We start from the raw sequence: 24,246 nt of genomic DNA, 5'->3' as shown, positions 1-24,246 counted from the left end.
TTGCATAGAATCTTGGTTAAACCACACTTAGGAGTACTCTGAACAGTCCTGGTCTCCATATTGTGAAAAAGATATAGGGGTATCAGAGAGGTGCACAAAAGATTTACTATAGTGATACCAGAACCGAGCAGTTATAGTTATCAGGAAAGATTCATCAGGCTGGGGCTCTTTTCTCTAGAAAATAGATGACTGAAGAGTGACATGATAGAAATCTTCAAGATTATGAAAGGGTTTACTAGGGTAGACTTGCAGGCAAGACAGGTTCAAGTCCCACTCTCGGGGCCAGACATACAAGATAGTCACTAACATACACAGGGTATAAGGTGGGACTGATTAGAGACCAAATCGGAGATACTGAATGATTACTTTTAATCTGTGTTCAAAAAGGAGGATACTATAATGGATGCCTCCCTCTGCTCTATCATTCTATGATTCTAAATCCAGAAGGGAATGCAGGAGAAACTTCTTTAACCAGAAATGGTTAGGATATGTTGATGTTAGATGAAGGGTGGGATGCAGTTCGTGTGGAACATAAAAACCAGCATGGACTTTTGGGCCAAATGGCTTGTTTCAGGGCTGTAAATACTTTGTAATTGTTATGCCAATGTGTTTTGTTGAATGATAATTTTCTTTAATCCACTAACTGGAGATCTGAATTTTTTTAAGACATTGAAGAAGTATTTAAACTTTTAACGTGTGATCCATGGCTCGGTTGGTAGCACTCTAGTCATCTGTCAGGAGATTGTTGGTTCAAGTCCCACTCTAGGACTTGAGCACAACAATCTAAGCTGACACTCCAGTGTAGGACTGAGGGAATGCTGCACTGTGGAGGTGCAGTTTTTCAGATGAGACGTTAAACCGAAGCCCCATTTGCCCTCTGAGGTGGATGTAAAAGAGCTCATGGCACTATTTCAAAGCAGAGGAGTTCCCCTGCTGCCCTGGCCAATATTTCTCTCAATGTAAAAAAAAACGTTCTGGTCATTTTCACATTTCTGTTTGTGGGAATTTGCTGTGTGCAAGTTAACTGCCATGTTTCCTACATTATAGCAGTGACTATATTGGCTGTGAAGTGCTATAGGATGTCTGGTAGCCATGAAAGACACTATTAAAAAAAAAGTATTTTTACCATCTTGAAGATATAATTGATGCAATTCTGTTAAGAGCATTTATATGCAAATCAGGTTAAAAATAATCACAAACAATTTTTGTGCTCTTTGTTTATCCAATGTATAACTGATTAATGCTTAAGCAGTACAGGATTAAACTGGAATATTGTGGGTTTATTAAATTTCAAATACAGACAAAAAGAGAGAATTTCAGTGAAGTTTTTAACTGATAAACCTATCTAAAAACACAGATTAAAAGGACTCTGTAGACAGATAGCTGGTTTTGTTAACATGTTAAGACACATACAATGCAAGATTACAATCATATTAAGTGCAAGTGTCCCTATATTTTGATTAGGCAACACTATACTAATTGTTAGTGTTCCCAGTAACTCACCTCTCCCACCTTTTCCTTTGAGAAAAAAATCTAAATTTATATTGCTGCAGAACCCAAGGGCAAATCATCCTTCAAACCAAGGTATACATCTTAACGCATCTCCTGTTGCCTTTGGTGTCACAGAATGCAAATGCATAAGAAATAAAATTCCAGTAAAAAAAGAGCCAAGATACCAACAATTCATATTGTTGTTCTTCTTCTTTGGCTTCCTTGTCTCGAGAGACAATGGGTAAGCGCCTGGAGGTGGTCAGTGGTTTGTGAAGCAGCACCTGGAGTGGCTATAAAGGCCAATTCTAGAGTGACAGACTCTTCCACAGGTGCTGCAGATGAAATTGGTTGTCGGGTCTGTTACACAGTTTGCTCTCCCCTTGCGCTTGTCTTTTTTCCTGCCAACTGCTAAGTCTCTTCGACTCACCATACTTTAGCCCCGCCTTTATGGCTGCCCGCCAGCTCTGGCGATCACTGGCAACTGACTCCCACGACTTGTGGTCAATGTCACAGGACGTCATGCCGCGTTTTCAGACGTCTTTAAAGCGGAGACATGGACGGCCGGTGGGTCTGATACCAGTGACGAGCTCGCTGTACAATGTGTCCTTAGGGATCCTATTGTTCTAACATAACTAAATCACTCCAAACAAATCTAAAAATGAAATAGCAGCACATCTTTGTATAGTATTAGAGAATATTGGGCCCAACCAGTCCATGTTAGTGTTTATGTGCCACTCAAGCCTCCTTCCATCCTTTCTCATCTAACTTTCAGCACAACCCTCTATTCCCTTCTTCCTCATATGCCTATCTAGCTTCCCCTTAAATGAATCTTTCAACTCAACCACTCCCTGTGGTAGCGAGTTCTACATTCTCACCACTCTGAGTAAAGAATATTCTTCTGAATTCCCTATTTGATTTCTTGGTAACTATCTTATATGGATGGCCTCTAGATTTTAATCTCTCCAAAAGTGAAAACACTCTACCACACACTTTCATTATTTTTAATTATTAGGCCACCCCTCAACCTTCTCTTTTCAAGAGAAAGAGAGACCCAGCCTGCTCATCCTTTCACAATAACTATAATCTCACCGTTCTGGTATCATCCTTGTAAATCATTTTGCACCCTCTCCAGTGCCTCAATTACCTTTTTATAATATGGCAACCAGAACTGAGCACAATACTCCAAAGTGTGATTTAACCAAGGTTCTCTACAAGTTTAACATAAATTCCCTACTTTTCAATTCCATCTCTCTGGAAATGAACCAGTGTTTGGTTTGTCTGCGTTATGGCCTTAACGACCTGTCACAACCTTGTCATTCGTGTATCTTTTTGCTCCTCTACACCATTTAGATTTTTATCTTCCAGGTAACATGAATGCAGAGTAAAATTTCAAAATTTGCCGATGATACCCAACTTGGAGGACTGGGAAACAGTGAGGCTGATACAAATTGGCTGCAATAGGACATGGATAGGCTAGCAGAATGGACGTACAAGTGGCAGATGGAATTTAATACAGGCAGCTCACGACCATCTTCTCAAGAGCAATTAGGGATGGGCAATAAAGGCTGGCCTAGCTAGCAGCACCCACATCCCATCAATGAATAGAAAAAAGTGACGTGATGGATTTTGCCAGAAGGGATAGGGTGAGGCAATATAGACTTAATGGCACAGTTCCAGAGAGAGTTCAGGGACAGAGGGAACTGGGGTGCACGTGCAAAGGTCTTTGAAAGTGGCAGGACATATTGAGAGTGGTTAGCAAACCATATGGGATCTTGGGCTTCATAAAGAGATATTGAGTACAAAAACAGGGAAGTTATGCTGAACTTTTACAATGATCTGATTAGGCCACTAGAGGATTGCATCCAGTTCCAGTTACCACACTTTAGGAAAGAAGAGCAGTCCTTGAGAGGGTGCAGAGGAATCTTTTTTAAAATATTCGTTTGAGGGATGTGGGAATCACCAGCTAGGCCAGCATTTATTGTCCATCCCTAATTGCTGCCTGAAACCACTGCAGTTCGTGGGGTATAGGTACACCGACAGTGCTGTTAGGAAGGGAGTTCCAGGACTTTGACCTGGTGACAGTGAAGGAACAGCGATATAGTTCCAAGTCAGGATGGTGCGTGGCTTGGAGGGGAACTTGCAGATGGTGTTGCCATGTATCTACAGCCATTGTCCTTCTATGGGGTAGAGGTTGCGGGTTTGGAAGGTGCAGTTGAAGGAGCCTTGGTGACCATAATTTACCAGAATAGTTCCAGGAATGAGGGATTTTAGCTACTAGGTTTGACTGAAGAAGCTGGCATTGTTCTCCTTGGAGCAAAGGAGATTGAGGGTAGATTTGATAGAGATGTATGTACAAGATTATGACAGGTTTAGATTAGATAGACAAGGAAGAACTGTTCGCATTAGGGAACACACATTTAAGCTTTGGGCAAGAGATGTGGAGGGGATGTGAGGAAGAACTTTTTTTAAATGCAGCGAGTGGTTATGATCTGGAGCTCCATGCCTACGACGGTAGTACAAGCGGAGACAATGATTTTGAAAGGAAACTGAATAGGAACTTGAAGAAAATAAGCTTGCAGGACTGCAGGAATAAAGCAGGGGAATGGGAATGATTGGACTACTGCATGGAGAGCCGGCATAGACCTGATGGGCCAAATGGCCTCCTTCAGTGCCATAAATGACTGACTCCATGTAACCTCCTTATTTTTCTTAGAAAAAATTTAATATTTCACACTTTATGTTGAAATTCATTTACCAAATATATACCCATTCTGCAAGTTTAATAATACCGTCTTATAACATGTTGCAGTCCTCCTCAGTATGGACTCTCTGAATTTGGTGTCACTCACAAATTAAAAATTGTCTTTTTGATTCCAAAGTCTAAATTGTTAATTTACACTGATCCTTGGAGAGACTACTTCCCACCTTCTGCCATTCTGAATAGCTAGCCTTTACCCCTACTCTCGCTTTTTGTATTGCAGCCAGCTAGCTGCTACTTAACTTCTGACAGTCTTTCTTTCATCTTTGACTCCACCTGCTCAGATCTTAATAGCCTATTATGCGGTACCTTATCAAAGCCCTTTTGGAAATCTATATGTTACACACAGAATTACATAGTAAATATACAACACAGAAACAGGCCCTTCAGCCCAACCAGTCCACGCTGGTGTTTATGCTCCACTCGAGCCTTTATTACATCTAATGCATTATCCATGTCATAGAAGAACCATAGATCATGTCTACTCTCTGTTACCTCTTCAAAGAATTCAATGTTAGTCAAGGAAGATTTTCCCATTTGAAATACATGTTGATCACCTATTATACTTTTGGTTTCTAATGCAGGAGATGGGGAACAGCAATAGCAACTAGTAATCCAGAGGCCCATGCTAATATCTTGGGACGTGGGTTCAAATCCCACCATGGAAGCTGGTGGAATTTAAAATTAATTTTAAAAACTCAGGAATTGAAAGCTAGTGTCAGTAATGGTGCCATGAAACTATCGATCATAAAAACCCATCTGGTTCACTGATGTCCTTTACAGAAGGAAGTCTGCTGTCCTTACCTGGTCTGGTCTAACATGTGACTCTTAACTGTCCTCTGAAATGGCCTAGCAAGCTACTCAGTTGTCAAGGGCAATTAGGGATGGGCAACAAATACTGGTCTTGCCAGCAATGCCCACATCCCATGATAGAAAACATTTTTGATTCTATTTTCTCTAGCAAGGATTCCATTATTGATTTAGGCTGACTAGTCTATAGTCACATGTTTGATTACATATTAAGTATAATGTAGCCAAACAGTCCTCTGGGCACTACATCTTTAACAAATTAAAAATGTGCAATAATGCCTCTGCTATCTCTTCCCTAGATGATTTAAATGTATGGATGCAATCAGCCCAGACCAGGGATTTTATCCTCCAAGTAAGATTAGTTTATTTAATAATGTTCCCTTGTTATTTTAAACGTGGTTATATAATTTCTAATTGACCTATTTTCCCAGTAAACGCTGAAGCAAAGTAATTATTTAATTTTTCTGCCATTTTGTGAGCACTGCCTGTGGTTTCATATTGACCATCCCTTAGTGGCACTATTCCCATCCCAACTTTCCTTTTAATTTGTGTCTGTAGAGTATTTTACTGTTTTGTTTTATGTTCCTTAATCATTTGGTTTCATAGTTCCTCTTTGCCTTCCTAATTTTTTTTTGACTTCTCTCCTAGTCTCTTCATATTCACAAGGAACACATGAAATAGGAGCAGGAGTAGACCATATGGCCCACTGAGCCTGCTCCACCATTCAATACAATAATGGCTGATCTTAAGCTTCAACTCCACTTTCCCGCCCTCTCGGCCTATCCCAGGATTTCCTGGAACATCTAAAATCTATCGATCCCAGCCTTAAATGTATTCAATGATGGAGCATCCACAACCCTCTGGGGTAGAGAATTCCAAAGATTCACAACCTTTTGAGTGAAATAATTTCTCAACTCAGTCCTAAATGATCGGCCCCTTATCCAGAGACTGTGCTCACGTTTCCGCTAGTTGGGGAACTTGAAACAAACAATCGGTCTACCTTATCCAGCCCCTTCAAATCTTATATGTTTCAAGGAGATTCTCACTCGCATGCGCTTCCTCTACTTAGTGTATGTCACTTTCCTAGCCCTTAATTTTTTTCATTACCACTTTAATCATCCCTGGCATTTCATTAGCGTTTAGCTTTTTTTAAGCAAAACATACTTCTCCTGGCTGAACATAGTTTTAAAATATTTGCCACTGCAGTTTTTTTATTTTATTTTATTTGTTCTTCTGATATGAGCACCGTCGGCAAGGCTGGCGTTGCTGATCGCTAACTGCCTGCAGAAGGTGGTGGTGAGCTGCCTTCTTGAACTGTTGCAGTTTATCCGGTGTAGGTACACCCATAATGCTGTTAGGAAAAGAATTCAGGTTTTTAACCCAGCAACAGAGAAGGACGACACTAATATTGGTGGAGTAGCAGATAGTGAAGGGGACTGTCAGAGAATACAGCAGAATATAGATAGATTGGAGTTGGGCAGAGAAATGACAGATGGCGTTCAATCCGGGCAAATGCGAGGTGATGCATTTTGGAAGATCCAATTCAAGAGTGAACTATACAGTAAATGGAAAAGTCCTGGGGAAAATTGATGTACAGAGAGATTTGGGTGTTCAGGTCCATTGTTCCCTGAAGGTGGCAACACAGGTCAATAGAGTGGTCAAGAAGGCATACGGCATGCTTTCCTTCATCGGACGGGATATTGAGTACAAGAGTTGGCAGGTCATGTTACAGTTGTATAAGACTTTGGTTCGGCCACATTTGGAATACTGCGTGCAGTTCTGGTCGCCACATTACCAAAAGGATGTGGATGCTTTGGAGAGGGTGCAGAGGAGGTTCACCAGGATGTTGCCTGGTATGGAGGGCGCTAGCTATGAAGAGAGGTTGAGTAGATTAGGATTATTTTCATTAGAAAGACGGAGGTTGAGGGGGGGGACCTGATTGAGGTGTACAAAATCATGAGAGGTATAGACAGGGCGGATAGCAAAAAGCTCTTTCCCCAGAGTGGGGGATTCAATTAGTAGGGGTCACGAGTTCAAAGTGAGAGGGGAAAAGTTTAGGGGGGATATGCGTGGTAAGTTCTTTACGCAGAGGGTGGTGGGTGCCTGGAACGTGTTGCCAGCAGAGGTGGTAGACGCGGGCATGATAGCGTCTTTTAAGATATATCTAGACAGATACATGAATGGGCAGGAAGCAAAGAGATACAGACCCTTAGAAAATAGGCAACAGGTTTAGATAGAGGATCTGGATCGGCGCAGGCTTGGAGGGCCGAAGGGCCTGTTCCTGTGCTGTAATTTTCTTTGTTCTTTGAATGGCGATATAGTGCCAAGATGATGTGTCACTTGGAGGGAAACAGCACCACCTGCAAGTTCCCATGTGTCTGCTGCCTTTGTCCTTCTAGATGGTAGAGGTTGGGGGGTTGTGAAGGTGGTCACTGAAAGAGGGTTAGCATATTGCTGCAGTGCATCTTGTATATAGTACATACTGCACCAGTGGTGGATGGGATGCCGATCAAGTGAGCTGCCTTGTCCTGGATGGCGTCAAGCTTTGAGTGTTGTTGGAGCTGCATTCATCCAGGCAAGTGGAGAGTATTCCATCACACTCCTGACTTGTGCCTTGTAGATGGAGGACAAGCTTTGGTAATCAGGTGGCGAGTTACTTGCCACAGGATTCCTAGCCTCTGACCTGCTCTTGTAGTCACAGTATTTACATGGCTGGTCCAGTTAAGTTTCTGGTCAATGGTAACCCCCAGGATGTTGCTGGGGGATTCAGCACTCTACATCATTGTTTGCTAATATTGTTGTCCATTTTATTTCCCAAGGTTGTATTTTCAGCATCTCAGAAAATCAGCTTTTGGCCTATCTATTACACTGGTCTTTGTCATTCTGGTGTCCTTCTCAATTATCCTAATCTATATTATGGTCACTATTGCCTACACACAGCTAGGAGGCTCCACAAAACATCCCCATCCTCAATGATGAAGCCCAGTGCGTTAGTGCAAAAGATAATACCAAAGCATTTGCAATCACCTTCAGCCAGAAGTGTTGAGCGCATGATCCATCTCAGCCTCCTCCTGATATCCCCAGCATCAGAGGCCAGTCTTCAGCCAATTCGATTCACTTCACGTGATATCAAGAAATGGCTGAAGGCACTGGATACAGCAAAGGTTATGGGCCCGGCCAACATCTCCACTTAAGTACCATAAAGACTTGCGTCCAGAACTAGCCATGCCCCTAGCCTAGCTGTTCTAGAACAGCCACAAATCTGGCATCTACCTGAATGTGGAAAATTGCCCAGGTATGCCCGGTCCACAAAAAGCAGCACAAATCCAATCTGGCCAATTACTGCCAGTCTATTCTCAATCATCAGCAGTGAAACAGTTCTGAAGAAGGGTCTCTGACATGAAATGTTAACTTTCTCTCTGCACAGATGCTGCCAGACCTGCTGAGTATTTCCAGCATTTCTTGTTTTTATCTCCGATTTCTAGCATCTGCAGTATTTTGCTTTTATTATAGCACTGATGTTCAGTTTGGGTTCTACCAGGCCCACATGGTCCAAATACTGACAAAAATGCTGAATACCAGAGGTGAAGTGAGAGTGACTGCCCTTGACATCAAGGCAACATTTGACTGAGTGTGGCATCAAGGAGCCCTACTAAAATTTAAGTCAATGGGAATCAGGGGAAAACTCTCCACTGGTTGGAGTCATACCTCGCACAAAGGTTTTGGTTGTTGGAGACCAATTATCTCAGCCCCAGGACATTACCCTGAAGAACTCCTGCAGCAGTGTCCTAAACCATCTTCAGCTGCTTCAATGACTTCCCTCCATCAGGTGGTCAGAAGTGGGGCTGTTCACTGATGATTGCACAGTGTTCAGTACCATTTGTAACTCCTCAGATACTGAAGTCGTCAATGCTCGCATGCAGCGAGACTTGAACAACTTTCAGGCTTGCGCTGGTAAGTAGCAAGTAACAATCACACCACACAAATGCCAGACAATTACCATCAATGAATCCCCCAGCATTAATTCCTGGTTACCATCGCTGAATCCCACCGCCCCCCCCATCCAATCAACATCCTTGGGCTTACCAATGATCAGAAACTTAACTGGACCAGCCGATTAAATACTGTGGCTACAAGAGCAGGTCAGAGGCTGGGAATTCTGCTCACCGCCTGTCTCCCCAATGCCTGTCCACCATCTACAAGGCACACGTCAGGAGTGTGTTGGAATCCTCTCCAATTGCCTGGATGAGTGCAACTCCAATAACACAAGATGCTCAACACCATCCAGAACAAAGCAGCCCACTTGATTGACACCCCATCCACCACCAGCGCAGTGACAAGATGCACTGCAGCAAATCGCCAAATATCCTTCGACAGCATCTTCAGAACCCCTCTACCACCTCAAAGAACAAGGGCAGCAGATGCATGGGAACACCACCACCACCTGCCAGTTCCCTTCTAAGCCACACACCCTCCTGACTTGAAATTATATTGCCATTCCTTCACAGTCGCTGGGTCAAAAATCTGGAACTCCCTTCCTAAAAGCACTCTGGGTATACACCACTTGGACTGTAGCGGTTCAAGGCGGCATGAATAAGTTTTTCTACTTTTCTTGCTCTTATCTGCTCTGGTCCATTCCCCATTACTAGACCCAGTAAAGAATTCTTACATACTGGGTTAAAAAGGAATCCTGTACACATTGTAGGAACTCCATTCCCTTATCCCCTTCACCTACCTCTTCTGGCTAATTCATTTCAGGGCATGAAATGGAGCAACTCTGCAACTATTTATTTTTTGAATAGCTGACAATATATATATAAAAATGAAATGCTAGAAATACTCAGGTCAGGCAGCGTCTATGGAGAACTTCAAGTGTAGACCCTTTGGTAATTCACAATAGTTAACTAGGATTAAAGAAAAAGTACAAAGATATTCACTAGAAATATGGGTTAACATAGGGAAAAAAATCCAAATCCTCTTCAAGAACAGATAACCTGTTTTTTTCCAAAGTTAATATTTCTGGACATCCACGCTGTGACTTACAATGAGCATTTCTATACTATTTTTCACCTAAAGGAAGATGCAGGTTAACCTAGCAACTGTTTTCAGTAGTCAAAATACTAGAGCAAAGAGTTACTATCCACAAACTAATTAATTAAAATTACGCAGAATTAAAAATACTCCGAATTATACAAACCTAGGGACTAATTACTACATCTCAATATAAATTTAAACACAAAAATGACAGACATCCTACTTCTCTGACATCCGACTCTAATACAGATGCTAGTTCAAAGATGTTATTGATGCAATTGAGGGGTTAATCAGAGTGACAACTGAAGGATGCAGGAAGGCATGCCATAATCATTATCCCTCAGATAATCTGGCTGAGACAGGTCAAACTGGTTTTTGGAAGAAACAATGTGCCAGTTACGAGATCCAATAATCTACCCTTGTGGTTAAATACAGCATCCAAGTTTATACACTTCTAGCTCTTTGCTACAATTCTACCTTTAGCCAGAATGGCTGCAAACGTTAAGGCTCTTGATTGCCACTGATCACCTAAAACGGAGAGCTGCTGTGAACACACAACTTTTCACCTCCTTCCCCTCGACTGGGTACAGTCTTTAAAAAAAACACGTGAATTTCCATCTATTTCTCACCTACGTGCTCCTCCGCAACATCATACAACAGTGTCAAGTTTTCACGTACACCAAAAACACCCAGTTCCACCTCACCATTGCTTCTCAAATTGTCAGACCACTTGTCTGACATCCAGTACTGAATGAGCAGAAATTGCCTCCAATTAAAAATTGGGAAGGTTAAAGCCATTGTCTTCGATCTCCTCAACAAACTGTTCCCTGGCCACTGACTCCGTAACTTTCCCTGGCCATTGTCGGAGGCTGAACCAAACCACTCACAACCCTGATGTCATGTTTCACCAAGATGATTTTCCGACTGCATATCTGCGTCTGTGAGACTGCCTAATTCCATCTCCGTATCACCTGACCCCATCCCTACCTCAGGTCATTTGCTGCTGAAACCCTCAACCTTGCCTTTGTGACCTCGAAACTTCATTATTCCAATGCACTCCTGGTCAGCCTACCACATTCCACCCTCCATAAAGTTGTGCTCATCCAAAACTCTGCTGCCCATGTATTAACATGCACCAAGTCCCATTCATCCATAACTCCTGTACTTGCTGACCTACATTACCCCCTGGTTAAGCAATAGCTAGATTTTAAAAATCTGCACCTTTGTTTTCAAATTCCTCCACGGCCTCATCCCTCCCTATCCCTGTAATCTCCTCCAGCCCCACAACTCATGTGTTCCTCTAATTCTAGCCTTGAACATCCCAGACTTTAACAGCTCCATCATTGGTGCCCATGCCTTCAGCTGCAAAAGCCCCAAACTCTAATTCCCTCCCTAAACCTCTCTGCCCTCCTTTAAGACCTGCATCTCCTTTAAGACTTGCCTTAAAATCTACCTCTTTGGCCAGGCTTTTGGTCATTTACACTAACATCTTATGTGGCTTGGTGCCAAATGTTGCTTTATAATGCTCCCATGAGGTGCCTTGGGATGTTTTAGCATGTTAAAGGTGCTACATAAATACAAGTTGCTGTTGTAATATGAACTCAATCGTATACTTGAGTTAAAAGATCAAAGAAATGACAAGAGTCAACTATTCTAGACTGAGTACTGGCTACACTCAGCCAAAGTACATTATACACTAAATAAAGCAATTTATAATACAAAATGTGTAAAACTCACCAAGTCAGAACTTCATTCCTCCTAGTAACCAGTCAGCAACAAGCTAAAAACTAGATATTTGTGTGCCCTCCCTTTTGCATCAAATCCCATAAACGAAGATTACAGCACCAAAAAAGGGAGAAATTTACCTAAGATTCCATCACAAAGTTAATGAGAAAAGTCCATGAATTGCACCCAAAATATAGAAACATAGAAAAGAGGAGTAGGTCATTTGGCCCTTCGAGCCTGCTCCGCCATTCATTATGATCATGGCTGATCATCCAACTCAGTAGCCTGTTCCTGCTTTCGACCCATACCCTTTGATCCCTTTAGACCCAAGAGCTATATCTAACTCCTTCGTGAAAACATACAAAGTTTTGGCCTCAACTGCTTTCTGTGGTAGGAAATTCCACAGGCTCACCACTCTCTGGGTGAAGAAATTTCTCCTCATCTCAGTCCTGAAAGGTTAACCCCGTATCCTTAGACTATGAGCCCTGGTTCTGGACTCCCCCACCATCGGGAATATCCTTCCTGCATCTACCCTGTCAAGTCCTGTTAGAATTTTATAGGTTTCTACAAGATCCCCCCTCACTCTTCTGAACTCCAGTGAATATAATCCTAACTGACTTGATCTCTCCTCATATGTCAGTCCCGCCATCCCAGGAATCAGTCGGGTTAACCTTCGCTGCACTCCCTCTTTAGCAAGAACATCCTTCCTCAGATAAGGAGACCAAAACTGCACACAATATTCCAGGTGTGGCCTCACCAAGACCCTGTATAATTGCAGCAAGACATCCCTGCTTCTGTACTCAAATCCTCTCGCTATGAAGGCCAACATACCATTTACCTTTATTACTGCCTGTTGCACTTGCATGCTTACCTTCAGCGACTGGTGTACGAGGACACCCAGGTCTCGCTGCGAATTAGAATTAGAACATTACAGCGCAGTACAGGCCCTTCGGCCCTCGATGTTGCGCCGACCTGTGAAACCATCTGACCTACACTATTCCATTTTCATCCATATGTCTATCCAATGACCACTTAAATGCCCTTAAAGTTGGCGAGTCTACTACTGTTGCAGGCAGGGCGTTCCACGCCCCTACTACTCTCTGAGTAAAGAAACTACCTCTGACATCTGTCCCATATCTATCACCCCTCAACTTAAAGCTATGTCCCCTTGTGTTTGCCATCACCATCCAAGGAAAAAGACTCTCACTATCCACCCTATCTAACCCTGATTATCTTATATGTCTCTATTAAGTCACCTCTCCTCCTCCTTCTCTCCAACGAAAACAACCTCAAGTCCCTCAGCCTTTCCTCGTAAGACCTTCCCTCCATACCAGGCAACATCCTAGTAAATCTCCTCTGCACCCTTTCCATAGCTTCCACATCCTTCCTATAATGCGGTGACCAGAACTGCACGCAATACTCCAGGTGCGGTCTCACCAGAGTTTTGTACAGCTGCAGCATGACCTCGCGGCTCCGAAACGCGATCCCCCTACTAATAAAAGCTAACACACCATATGCCTTCTTAACAGCCCTATTAACCTGGGTAGCAACCTTCAGGGATTTATGCACCTGGACACCAAGATCTCTCTGTTCATCTACACTACCAAGAATCTTCCCATTAGCCCAGTACTCTGCATTCCTGTTACTCCTTCCAAAGTGAATCACCTCGCACTTTTCCACATTAAACTCCATTTGCCATCTCTCAGCCCAGCTCTGCAGCCTATCTATGTCCCTCTGAACCCTACAACATCCTTCGGCACTATCCACAACTCCACCGACCTTCGTGTCATCCGCAAATTTACTAACCCACCCTTCTACACCCTCATCCAGGTCATTTATAAAAATGACAAACAGCAGTGGCCCCAAAACAGATCCTTGCGGTACACCACTAGTAACTAAACTCCAGGATGAACATTTGCCATCAACCACCACCTTCTGTCTTCTTTCAGCTAGCCAATTTCTGATCCAAAGCTCTAAATCACCTTCAACCCCACACTTCCGTATTTTCTGCAATAGCCTACCGTGGGGAACCTTATCAAACTCCTTACTGAAATCCATATACACCACATCCACTGCTTTACCCTCACCCACCTGTTTGGTCACCTTCTCGAAAAACTCAATAAGGTTTGTGAGGCACGACCTACCCGTCACAAAACCGTGCTGACTATCGATAATGAACTTATTCTTTTCAAGATGATTATAAATCCTGTCTCTTATAACCTTTTCCAACATTTTACCCACAACCGAAGTAAGGCTCACAGGTCTATAATTACCAGGGCTGTCTCTACTCCCCTTCTTGAACAAGGGGACAACATTTGCTATCCTCCAGTCTTCCGGCACTATTCCTGTCGACAATGACGACATAAAGATCAAGGACAAAGGCTCTGCAATCTCCTCCCTAGCTTCCCAGAGAATCCTAGGATAAATCCCATCTGGCCCAGGGGACTTATCTATTTTCACACTTTCCAAAATTGATAACACCTCCTCCTTGTGAACCTCAATCCCATCTAGCCTAGTAGCCTGAATCTCAGTATTCTCCTCGACAACATTTTCTTTCTCTACTGTAAATACGGACGCAAAATATTCATTTAACACTTCCCCTACCTCCTCTGATTCCACACACAACTTCCCACTACTATCCTTGATTGGCCCTAATCTAACTCTAGTCATTCTTTCATTCCTGATATACCTATAGAAAGCCTTAGGGTTTTCCCTGATCCTATCCGCCAATGACTTCTCGTGTCCTCTCCTTGCTCTTCTTAGCTCTTCCTTTAGATCCTTCCTGGCTAGCTTGTAACTCTCAAGCGCCCTAACTGAGCCTTCACGTCTCATCCTAACATAAGCCTTCTTCTTTCTCTTGACAAGCGCTTCAACTTCTTTAGTAAACCACGGCTCCCTCGCTCGACAACTTCCTCCCTGCCTCACAGGTACATACTTATCAAGGACACGCAGTAGCTGCTCCTTGAATAAGCTCCACATTTCGATTGTTTCCATCCCCTGCAGTTTCCTTCCCCATCCTACGCATCCTAAATCTTGCCTAATCGCATCATAATTTCCTTTCCCCCAGCTATAATTTTTGCCCTGCGGTATATACCTGTCCCTGCCCATCGCTAAGGTAAACCTAACCGAATTGTGATCACTATCACCAAAGTGCTCACCTACATCTAAATCTAACACCTGGCCGGGTTCATTACCCAGTACCAAATCCAATGTGGCATCGCCCCTGGTTGGCCTGTCTACATACTGTGTCAGAAAACCCTCCTGCACACACTGGACAAAAACTGACCCATCTAAAGTACTCGAACTATAGTATTTCCAGTCGATATTTGGAAAGTTAAAGTCCCCCATAACAACTACCCTGTTACTCTCGCCCCTGTCGAGAATCATCTTCGCTATCCTTTCCTCTACACCTCTGGAACTATTTGGAGGTCTATAAAAGACTCCCAACAGGGTGACCTCACCTCTCCTGTTTCTAACCTTGGCCCATACTACCTCAGTAGACGAGTCCTCAAACGTCCTTTCTGTTGCTGTAATACTCTCCTTGATTAACAATGCCACACCCCCCCCCCCCTCTTTTACCATCTTCTCTGTTCTTATTGAAACATCTAAATCCCAGAACCTGCAACATCCATTCCTGTCCCTGCTCTACCCATGTCTCCGAAATGGCCACTACATCGAGATCCCAGGTACCAACCCATGCTGCACGCTCACCCACCTTATTCCGGATGCTCCTGGCGTTGAAGTAGACACACTTTAAACCAGGTTCTTGCTTGCCAGTGCCCTCTTGCGTCCTTGTAACCTTATCCCTGACCTCACTACTCTCAACATCCTGTACACTGGCACTACATTTTAGGTTCCCATTCCCCTGCTAAATTAGTTTAAACCCCCCCCGAAGAGCACTAGCAAATCTCTCCCCCAGGATATTGGTACCCCTCTGGTTCAGGTGAAGACCATCCTGTTTGTAGAGGTCCCACCTACCCCAGAAAGAGCCCCAATTATCCAGGAAACCAAAACCCTCCCTCCTGCACCATCCCTGCAGCCACGTGTTCAACTCCTCTCTCTCCCTATTCCTCGCTTCGCTATCACGTGGCACGGGCAACAACCCAGAGATAACAACTCTGTTTGTTCTCGCTCTAAGCTTCCACCCTAGCTCCCTGAATTTCTGTCTTAAATCCCCATCTCTCTTCCTACCTATGTCGTTGGTGCCTATGTGGACCACGACTTGGGGCTACTCCCCCTCCCCCTTAAGGATCCCAAAAACACGATCCGAGACATCACGAACCCTATTCCTCTCTCTCAGTTTATAGCCATTCAGATAATAATCTGCCTTCCTGTTTTTGCTACCAAAGTGGATAATCTCATTTATCCACATTATACTGCATCTGCCATGCATTAGCCCATTCACTCAACTTGTCCAAATCACCCTGAAGCTTCTCTGCATCCTCCTCACAATTCACCCTCCCACCCAGTTATGTGCCATCTGCAAATTTGGAGATATTACATTTAGTTCCCTCATCTAAAATCATTAATATATATTGTGAATAGCTGGGGTCTTAGCACCAATCCCTCTGGCACCCCACTAGCCACTGCCTGCCATTTGGAAAAAGACCCAATTATCCCTACTCTGTTTCCTGTCCGCCAACCAATTTTCTATCCATCACAATACATTACCCCAATCCCACGCACTTCAATTTTACATGCTAATCTCTTATGTGGAACTTTGTCAAAAGCCTTCTGAAAGTCCAAATAAACCACATCCACTGGCTCTCCCTCATCAACTCGACTAGTTACACCCTCGAAGAATTCTAGTAGATTTGTCAAGCATGATTTCCCTTTCGTAAATCCATGTTGCCTCTGTCCGATTCTACCACTGTTCTCCAAGTGCTCCGCTATTAAATCTTTGATAATGGACTCTAGAATTTTCCCCACTACTGACGTCAGGCTGACTGATCTATAATTGCCTGTTTTCTCTCTACCTCCCTTTTTAAATAGTGGGGTTACATTAGCTACCCTCCAATCTGTAGGAACTGCTCCAGAGTCTCACAGAATCTTGGAAGATGACCACCAATATATCCACTATTTCTAGGGCCACTTCCTTAAGTACTCTTGGATGCATACCATCAGGCCCTGGGGATTTATCAGCCTTCAATCCCAATTTTTCCAGCACCGTTTCTCTAATACTGATTTCTTTCAGTTCCTCTCTCTCACTAAGCCCTGTGTTCCCCAACATTTCTGGTATGATATTGGTGTCCTCCTTTGTGAAGACAGAACCAAAGTATGCATTTAGTTGGTCAGCCATTTCTTTATTCCCCATAATAAATTCCCCGTTTCTGACTGAAAGACCTACATTTGTCTTCACCAATCTTTTTCTCTTCACATACCTGCATAAACTTTTACAGTCAGTTTTTATGTTCCCTGCAAGCTTGCGCTCATACTCTATTTTCCCTTCTTAATCAATCCCTTGGTCCTCCTTTGCTGAATTCTGAACTGCTTCCAATCCTCAGGTCTGTTGTTTTTCCTGACAAATTTATATGCCTCTTCCTTGGATCCAATGCCATCTCTAATTTCCCTTGTAAGCCATGGTTTGGCTACCTTTCCCATTTTACTTTTGCGCCAGACAGGGATAAACAATTGTTGCAGTTCATCCATGCACTCTTTATAGGTTTGCCATTGCCTATCCACCGTCATCCCTTTAAGTAACGTTTCCCAATCAGTCATGGCCAACTCGCGCCTCATACCTTCGTAGTTTCCTTTACTAAGATTCAGGACCCTAGTCTCAGAATCAACTACGTCACTCTCCATCTTGATGAGGAATTCTTTCACATTATGGTTGCTCGTCCCCAAGGAGTTTCGCACCACTAGATTGTCAATTATTCCCCTCTCATTACACAATACCCAGTCTAGGATGGCCCGTTCTCTAATATAAAAGCAAAATACTGCGGATGCTGGAAATCTGAAATAAAAACAAGAAATGCTGGAACCACTCAGCAGGTCTGGCAGCATCTGTGAAAAGAGAAGCAGAGTTAACGTTTCGGGTCAGTGACCCTTCATCGGAACTGTGTTCCTGGCCTGTTCTCTAGTTGGTTCCTCAACGTATAGGTCCAGAAAACCATCCCGTATACACTCCAAGAATTCCTCCTCTACGGTATTGTGACTAATTTTATTTGCCCAATCTATATGCAGATTAAAGTCACCCATAATTACAGATGTTCCTTTATCGCATGCATCTCTAATTTCCTGTTTAATGCCATTCTCAACATCACCACTACAGTTTGGGGTTCTATATACAACCCCCACTAACGTTTTTTGCCCCTTAGTGTTTCTCAGCTCTACCCATACAGATTCCACTTCGTCAGAGCTAATATCTTTCCTCATATTAAGCTAATTTCCTCTTTAACCAGCAATGCAACATATGTACACAAGTATTCCATTTTCAAAATGTAATAGGAGATATCGTGACTTCACATTACTACCAAAAGAGCACAGAAACATAGGGTGATGAAGGGAACAAAGAGTTAAAAAAGCAGTACATTTGTATGGCGATCATGGATATAAGGCACCTTTAGTCCAAAACTTAGTTTTCAAGAGCCAAGTATTGTGCATGTTTAAACAAGGTGCGCTCTACAGTAAATGCTCCAAAACATCAAGATTGAGTTTTCTATAACAGACAGCACATATGTGATAAATGTATAGTGTACATAGTTCTTCCTGCATAATTATATGACGACTTACCCATCACGAAAAAGCAAACTGCTTTGCCAAATATTCCAGCTTGGCTGGAATCATTATCATTGAGCATGTAGACCATAAAATAGCAAACCCAATACCTCCAATATAAAGCTCTCATTCAGAACAAAGATACCGGGCCTTTGCTTGTGAACTTTGCAATGCCATGAATCATACAGGGAAGCATTTTATTGCAATATGCTAAAAATGCCGGATTCCCAAGGATCATGTTATGCAGAGGAAAAAGTTGAGAAAAAAACCCTGTAGATTCAAGCTTCAGGGAGAAGACAGGGGAACATTTCTATCAATATATGCAACTTCCATCCTTCTCCACAGGCAGTGCATTCATTACCAGAGGAACACCACCATTTGTTTCCCCCTTTCTAATGTCTATCCTCATCATGCACTCCTTCAACAACTCAGTCGTCTACAGCACAAGTTACATTGCTGAATAGGATAGATTTGTGAAGCCCCAAAGGAATGTTCGACTACCAGGATGTTTTGGACCAGGAAGATAGTAACATTCTCCTGTCGTGCATAACCAGGGCTAGGATTTTAAGCGGTGGATGGTAAAACCAATCTGTTTTATTACATAAAAACTAATCACCACTGCCTTATGTTTGATTCCAACAGCAAAATATTAGTTCAAAACAAACAAATTTAAGACTAATGTACAGAGCCTCTCAACTACCTTATTGCAACATTTTAATGAGCTTAATAATTAACTGCCAGATTGCTATCAGCTCAAGGCTTTATTTAATGTCTCAATAACATTTCCCATGAACCTCTACCATTCTAATGCGCCAGCCTAGAATCCGCATCCAGACAAGTAAAGAATCTTCCTATGACTGACTTTAGAATTGGCTCTGAAGGCCACTTTTCCAGGTAACTAGGAGATTGAACATTAAGATTTGATCAAGACACAGCATAGTTATGACCATGACAAAAATCGCATTTCACAAAAATGACTCAAAATGAAGGGGTAACATGAAAGCTGAAGATTAGTTTAGACCTTTTTAAAGCATTAAGCATTTTAAAGCCAATTCCTCACATAAACTTCAATACTAAAGCAATGAAATTCATTTGTTCTGAAACCAAATTGCAACTCCCCCCGCCCCCCCCCCCCCCCCCAAGATATTAGCATCTTAACTGCCTAAATGTATTTGCTATTCATGAAACCAGGAATAATTGCAAACAAAATTGCATTTATGTAGCACTTCATCACATCCTCAGGATGCCCAATGTGCTTTGCAACTGATGAATTAGTTGTGAAGTGTAGCAGCCCATTGTCATGCAAGCAAAAAGTCAAGTGGTTGAAAAAGTGAGAAAATCCATAAAAAGGGAAGCAACTCTGGATTTAATTTGAGACTTTTACAACAGATTTTTTTTTAATGCATAAACTAACTTTGTACATATTCAAAAATGCTTATGCAATTCACTTCATTTACACATATGTTTAATGTGTACAGTTACATTCCTCAATTCTGAATATTTAGTGAGTGAACAGAACCAAGGACTTGGCTAGCTGATCTCAGATATGGGACTGCACTAATTGATCTGACTGCAGATGGAGAAGACAAAAATAATGTACCTCCTCCAATTCTCTATTTAGTGATGTCAGCCTGAAAGCCTCCATAGTTGTCAAGAAAGTTAACATTCTTATTCAAATATGAGACCCATCAGTGTAAAACTTGACTTAGATCCAAGAAGGCTGCAGAACTCACCACCTTCAAGTGAAGAGCAAATACACATGGGCAATTTTCTGCTAACTACATTGTTTTTTTTTCAGTCCACAGTCCTACAACTGGTAATAATTTGGTCATTTTTCATGAACCTAGAAGAGCTTAATGCATAAATATTCTGCAAACAGAAATAGTTAAGAATATGAATGTGAGCCAGATTTTATAATTCAGCTATTAGCAGTAAATTATAATTCTTAAACTATTTATGAGATAAGTTTAAGAAATTAAGCTGTGCAATTGTTCCTTTTAAAAGCATTGTACTTCTTAATTAATGCATGCTATACTGCCACATTTCAATTTCCTTCATTATTCCTGGAGTCTCATCCTGAGTATAACTGAAAGGACTGACCTTGCTGGTCAGAATCTTCTGGTCTTGATGGATTTGGAGCCACAGGCAGTGGTCTAGGAGGCCGCGGCTTGGGCGTCGGTGGCATAATTTTCCTGAAACCATGAAACTCTACGTAAGTTCCTGGGAAATCTCCCCTTTCCTGTGTTGTTTCATTCAAGCCAGTGAGCCAGCCAATCTCATCAGGTCTAGACTCATCCCCCTCGCTGAAACCCAGGGCTAACAGGGTATTTTTAGTGACAATCAGTATGTCACCAGTATGTAAATCAATGTCTTCTTCTCGCTCCTTTTTGTACTCGTATAGAGCTTTATATTGATATCCATCGGCACTCATTTTCTCTTATAGATGCAAAACATACAAGCAGAAGAACCTTTGCCTTTTATATACTCAGTAGGTGATAAAAAATGTTTAAAAAGAGATGAGCTTTTCAAGTAAAAATGAATTCACCCAATAAAGTATTGCCAAATGTGGACAGTGTTTGCTTACAGTCAAAGAACTTTAGAACAGCTTTGTACCATCTCCTTCAAAACTTTGCAATGGCACTCTTCAAAAATAAGAATAAAGTACTTTTGTGTTCTTGATTGTGTTAGCACATCCTAAAAAAGTAAGATTCCACAGCTGAGCGAGTTGCCGTATCTTTCTGGTGCTTCATCCACAAAATATCCATCAGTCAACAACAAACTATTTTGGGCCTCTGAGTAGTTTCAACCTAAAAGAAAAGGGAATTAAAAAAAAAAATGCAATTTAAAAATAACATTTCTTCCAAAAAGCCAATTTGACAACAACTTACTCTTGTGACCCGTATCTAGATGGTTACTCTAAATCCATATTTATATATAATAAATTCAAATTTGTTCCAAAAAATGTAGATATTACAATTTACAACCTTACAAACCAGTTTAATACGGAGGTCCAACTTTATACAAATGGAGCATCTGAGGTTATTCAAAAAAAGGAACAAACTGGCGTGTAGATAATTAGCTAGCATATACACTGCAACAGGAACCAGCTGAAACCATTGCAAAACAACTGGTAATACGAGGCCAGTACCAGAGTTTGGAGCAGTTCTAATAATTAGATTTTTGAGACATACTGTGTAAAACCTTGGCACAGTATCTGCTCCCAAAAGAGAGATTTTCACAGGACATTACTCCAACTTCAAACTGCAAATGTTGCACCTCTTGATGTATAGAATTTTTTTTTTAAATATAGAAAAAGCAGCTAACTGGAAATTTTGGACTTCTCTTGATGTGCCAGGCAGAAATTTGATACTATCCCCAAAAAACCCTACGCTTAACAGAAGTGCCATTTTAGCACAGTAATACGTTGTGCTATCCCATGCAAACAAGGAATAAACGAGAACAAGGTCAGTGCGTTAACAAAAAATGACTCAAGTTGTGGCAATCCATGAATTAAACTGAAAGAATAATGGCAATCTAATACAGTATAATACATAAGTATCAGGTGGTAAACAGCTAAAAACTGAGCTGGAGATGCCCTAGGATTAACAATCCATCAATATCAGGTCACAGTAATGAAATCAAACTCAAACTATTGATCTTTGTTTGCTCAATGGGATTAATGGTAAACTAGTGCAAACATATAAATATCTTATCCATTTTACAGCAAAACTAAATGTTACCACTGACAAGTCCTTTTAAAAAGACCAAGAAGGAAACTGCAACCTGGAAATGGAAGTTCAGCAAGAAAGGCAAATGTCTCCCCAGAGCGCCGCAGCATGTGGATTTGATTACTCACATGAAGTGCAAAAATTCAGTGGATTGTACATTTCTGAAAAAAAAAGCTTTCTTCCCATATGGGCAGAGTTGCAAAAGATTTTTCCCCTAATCATGTTCAGAAAATAAAATGTATACCATTTTAAAATTGTACAATGGAGTTTGATTTTTGCAAATTAGTATGCAAGTGCAACATAGCAGCATTGAAGTCTCATGTAAACCAGTCAATAACTGGAACTATTATGTTTCAAAAGGAAATTTTAAACATAAATCTTTACGTCAAAGGCTTTAGTTTGCCCCCACCCCACCAAAAAAAGGAAAAAAACACCGGGTCTACTGTATTGCATCCCTATTTCTTCTGGAAAAATAAGTTTGCCAAAAAAGCAAAAGCGCCTTGCAGGTCATGCATACATTAATTCGAAGCGCCGCAGAACAATCCATATGGACTGCATTAAAGTCGATACGTGGTCAGCATATGTTCGCGGAAAGAGGCTTTAGGGTTTATTTCCGTTACAATTTTTCCCCAAAAAAATCAAACCTTCAAAAAAAAAACCAACACGACTGTTGCATCAGAATACAAAACAAGTAAAGAAATAAATGCTGATCAAGGACTGTTTTAACCCCTCGATCCTGGACAACAAAATGTTATTAAATGGTTTAACAACGGGATAAACGAGGGGAATTACTGCACTGTTAACACCATTTAAAGAAAAACTTTCTACTCGCTTTGTATTCTCAGGAATGCGGGCGTTCTCCCCTCAGAAGTTGCCCCCCCTCCTCCGAGTAACTGGGAGGAACAGCTCGTTAATCTCTGGCTCCGGTCACGATCGCCCAGCCCCATCCCTTTCAAGCAGGTCAGGGTCTGACAGAGGACGTCCGGCCAGGCCGCGCTTCCATCCCACACGGGAAAAGATCCCATGGATAAGGTACACAGACTAGAACCACCACCCTCCCTCTGAGCGGCCAACCCGAGGCCCAAGCCGCGCTCTGCAAACCGCCACCAACCTCCCTCTTCCCCACGTCTTCCCTTTTATTTAAACTAACCGCCATTTACCTAATGCCAACATTCACGAGGCCCGATCTCAGCTCGCGCCAGTCAGTTGGTCAGTCTGCCACCCGGCCGCCTCGCTCCCCTCCTCGCGATCTCCACTCCACTCCGCTCGCGTTAATGGCCCCGCGCGGCTCCTCCCAGCCGCAAGACACAGTATTGTTCCGAGAGACACGCCCCCTACCGCTCTGCTCCTTGCCTATTGGTCCGCTTCAATGACGACCAGGGCCCTTCGCTTGTCAATCACAGTCAACGGGCGCTCAACTCCTGCAGCTGCAACGCTGAGAAGGGTTTCTCACTGTTGTTGCATGTCCTCCTTCGCATTAAACGAATTACTCTTTTTCCTTTTTGAAATGCAGTTACGACTATCAACCAGATGTATTTGTGTATTGTGTAAGCCATTGTCATACACCTCTGTTTAATGATCTCCCATTCCTAACTTTTAGTGTTTCCACCCCCTTACTGCTTTCGGGGCCTCTTTGCAATTATGACACTTCTGATGTAGAGCTCCCAAGCTTCTGCGGTTCTGCTCTTTGACAACCACATTATACACCTACACAGCGCTTTTGAGGTACCAAAACATTACAAGGCACTTCACAACGAAGGTGCAATATGCAGTAGTTTGGGAAGAATACTAAGGGAGCAGTTGAAGGAGTGTGTTTTGAGGAAACTTTTAAAGGTGAAAAACAGGATGGAGTGCCAGAATGACGGAATCATCGAATAGTTACAGTACAGAAGGAGGCCATTTGGCCCTTCATGTCCACGCCAGCTCTCTGAAAGAGCCACTCCCCCACCCTTTCCCTGTAGCCCTCCAAAATCTTTCTCTGCA

At 42.4% G+C, this 24,246-nt stretch overlaps 1 protein-coding gene across 1 annotated transcript in view; it reads right to left on the bottom strand.

The window, feature by feature from the left end:
* Positions 1-23,545, bottom strand: part of pik3r1 (phosphoinositide-3-kinase, regulatory subunit 1 (alpha)) — a 103,344-nt gene extending 79,799 nt beyond the window's left edge. Inside the window, exons 1-2 of the mRNA XM_068029441.1 lie at positions 23,424-23,545; positions 20,636-21,342 (exon numbers count right to left, since the gene is read on the bottom strand). Of these exons, the coding sequence (XP_067885542.1) occupies positions 20,636-20,966 (331 nt within the window). The 5' untranslated portion in view covers positions 20,967-21,342; positions 23,424-23,545. The remainder of the gene's footprint in view (positions 1-20,635; positions 21,343-23,423) is intronic.
* Between the last annotated feature and the right edge of the window lie 701 nt (positions 23,546-24,246).

This window comes from Heterodontus francisci, chromosome 4 (genome assembly GCF_036365525.1).
Source record: "Heterodontus francisci isolate sHetFra1 chromosome 4, sHetFra1.hap1, whole genome shotgun sequence".
In the NCBI taxonomy this organism is placed as follows: domain Eukaryota; kingdom Metazoa; phylum Chordata; class Chondrichthyes; order Heterodontiformes; family Heterodontidae; genus Heterodontus; species Heterodontus francisci.
The sequence above is the reverse complement of the archived record's forward strand: the minus strand, read 5'-3'. Positions and strand labels throughout refer to the sequence as shown.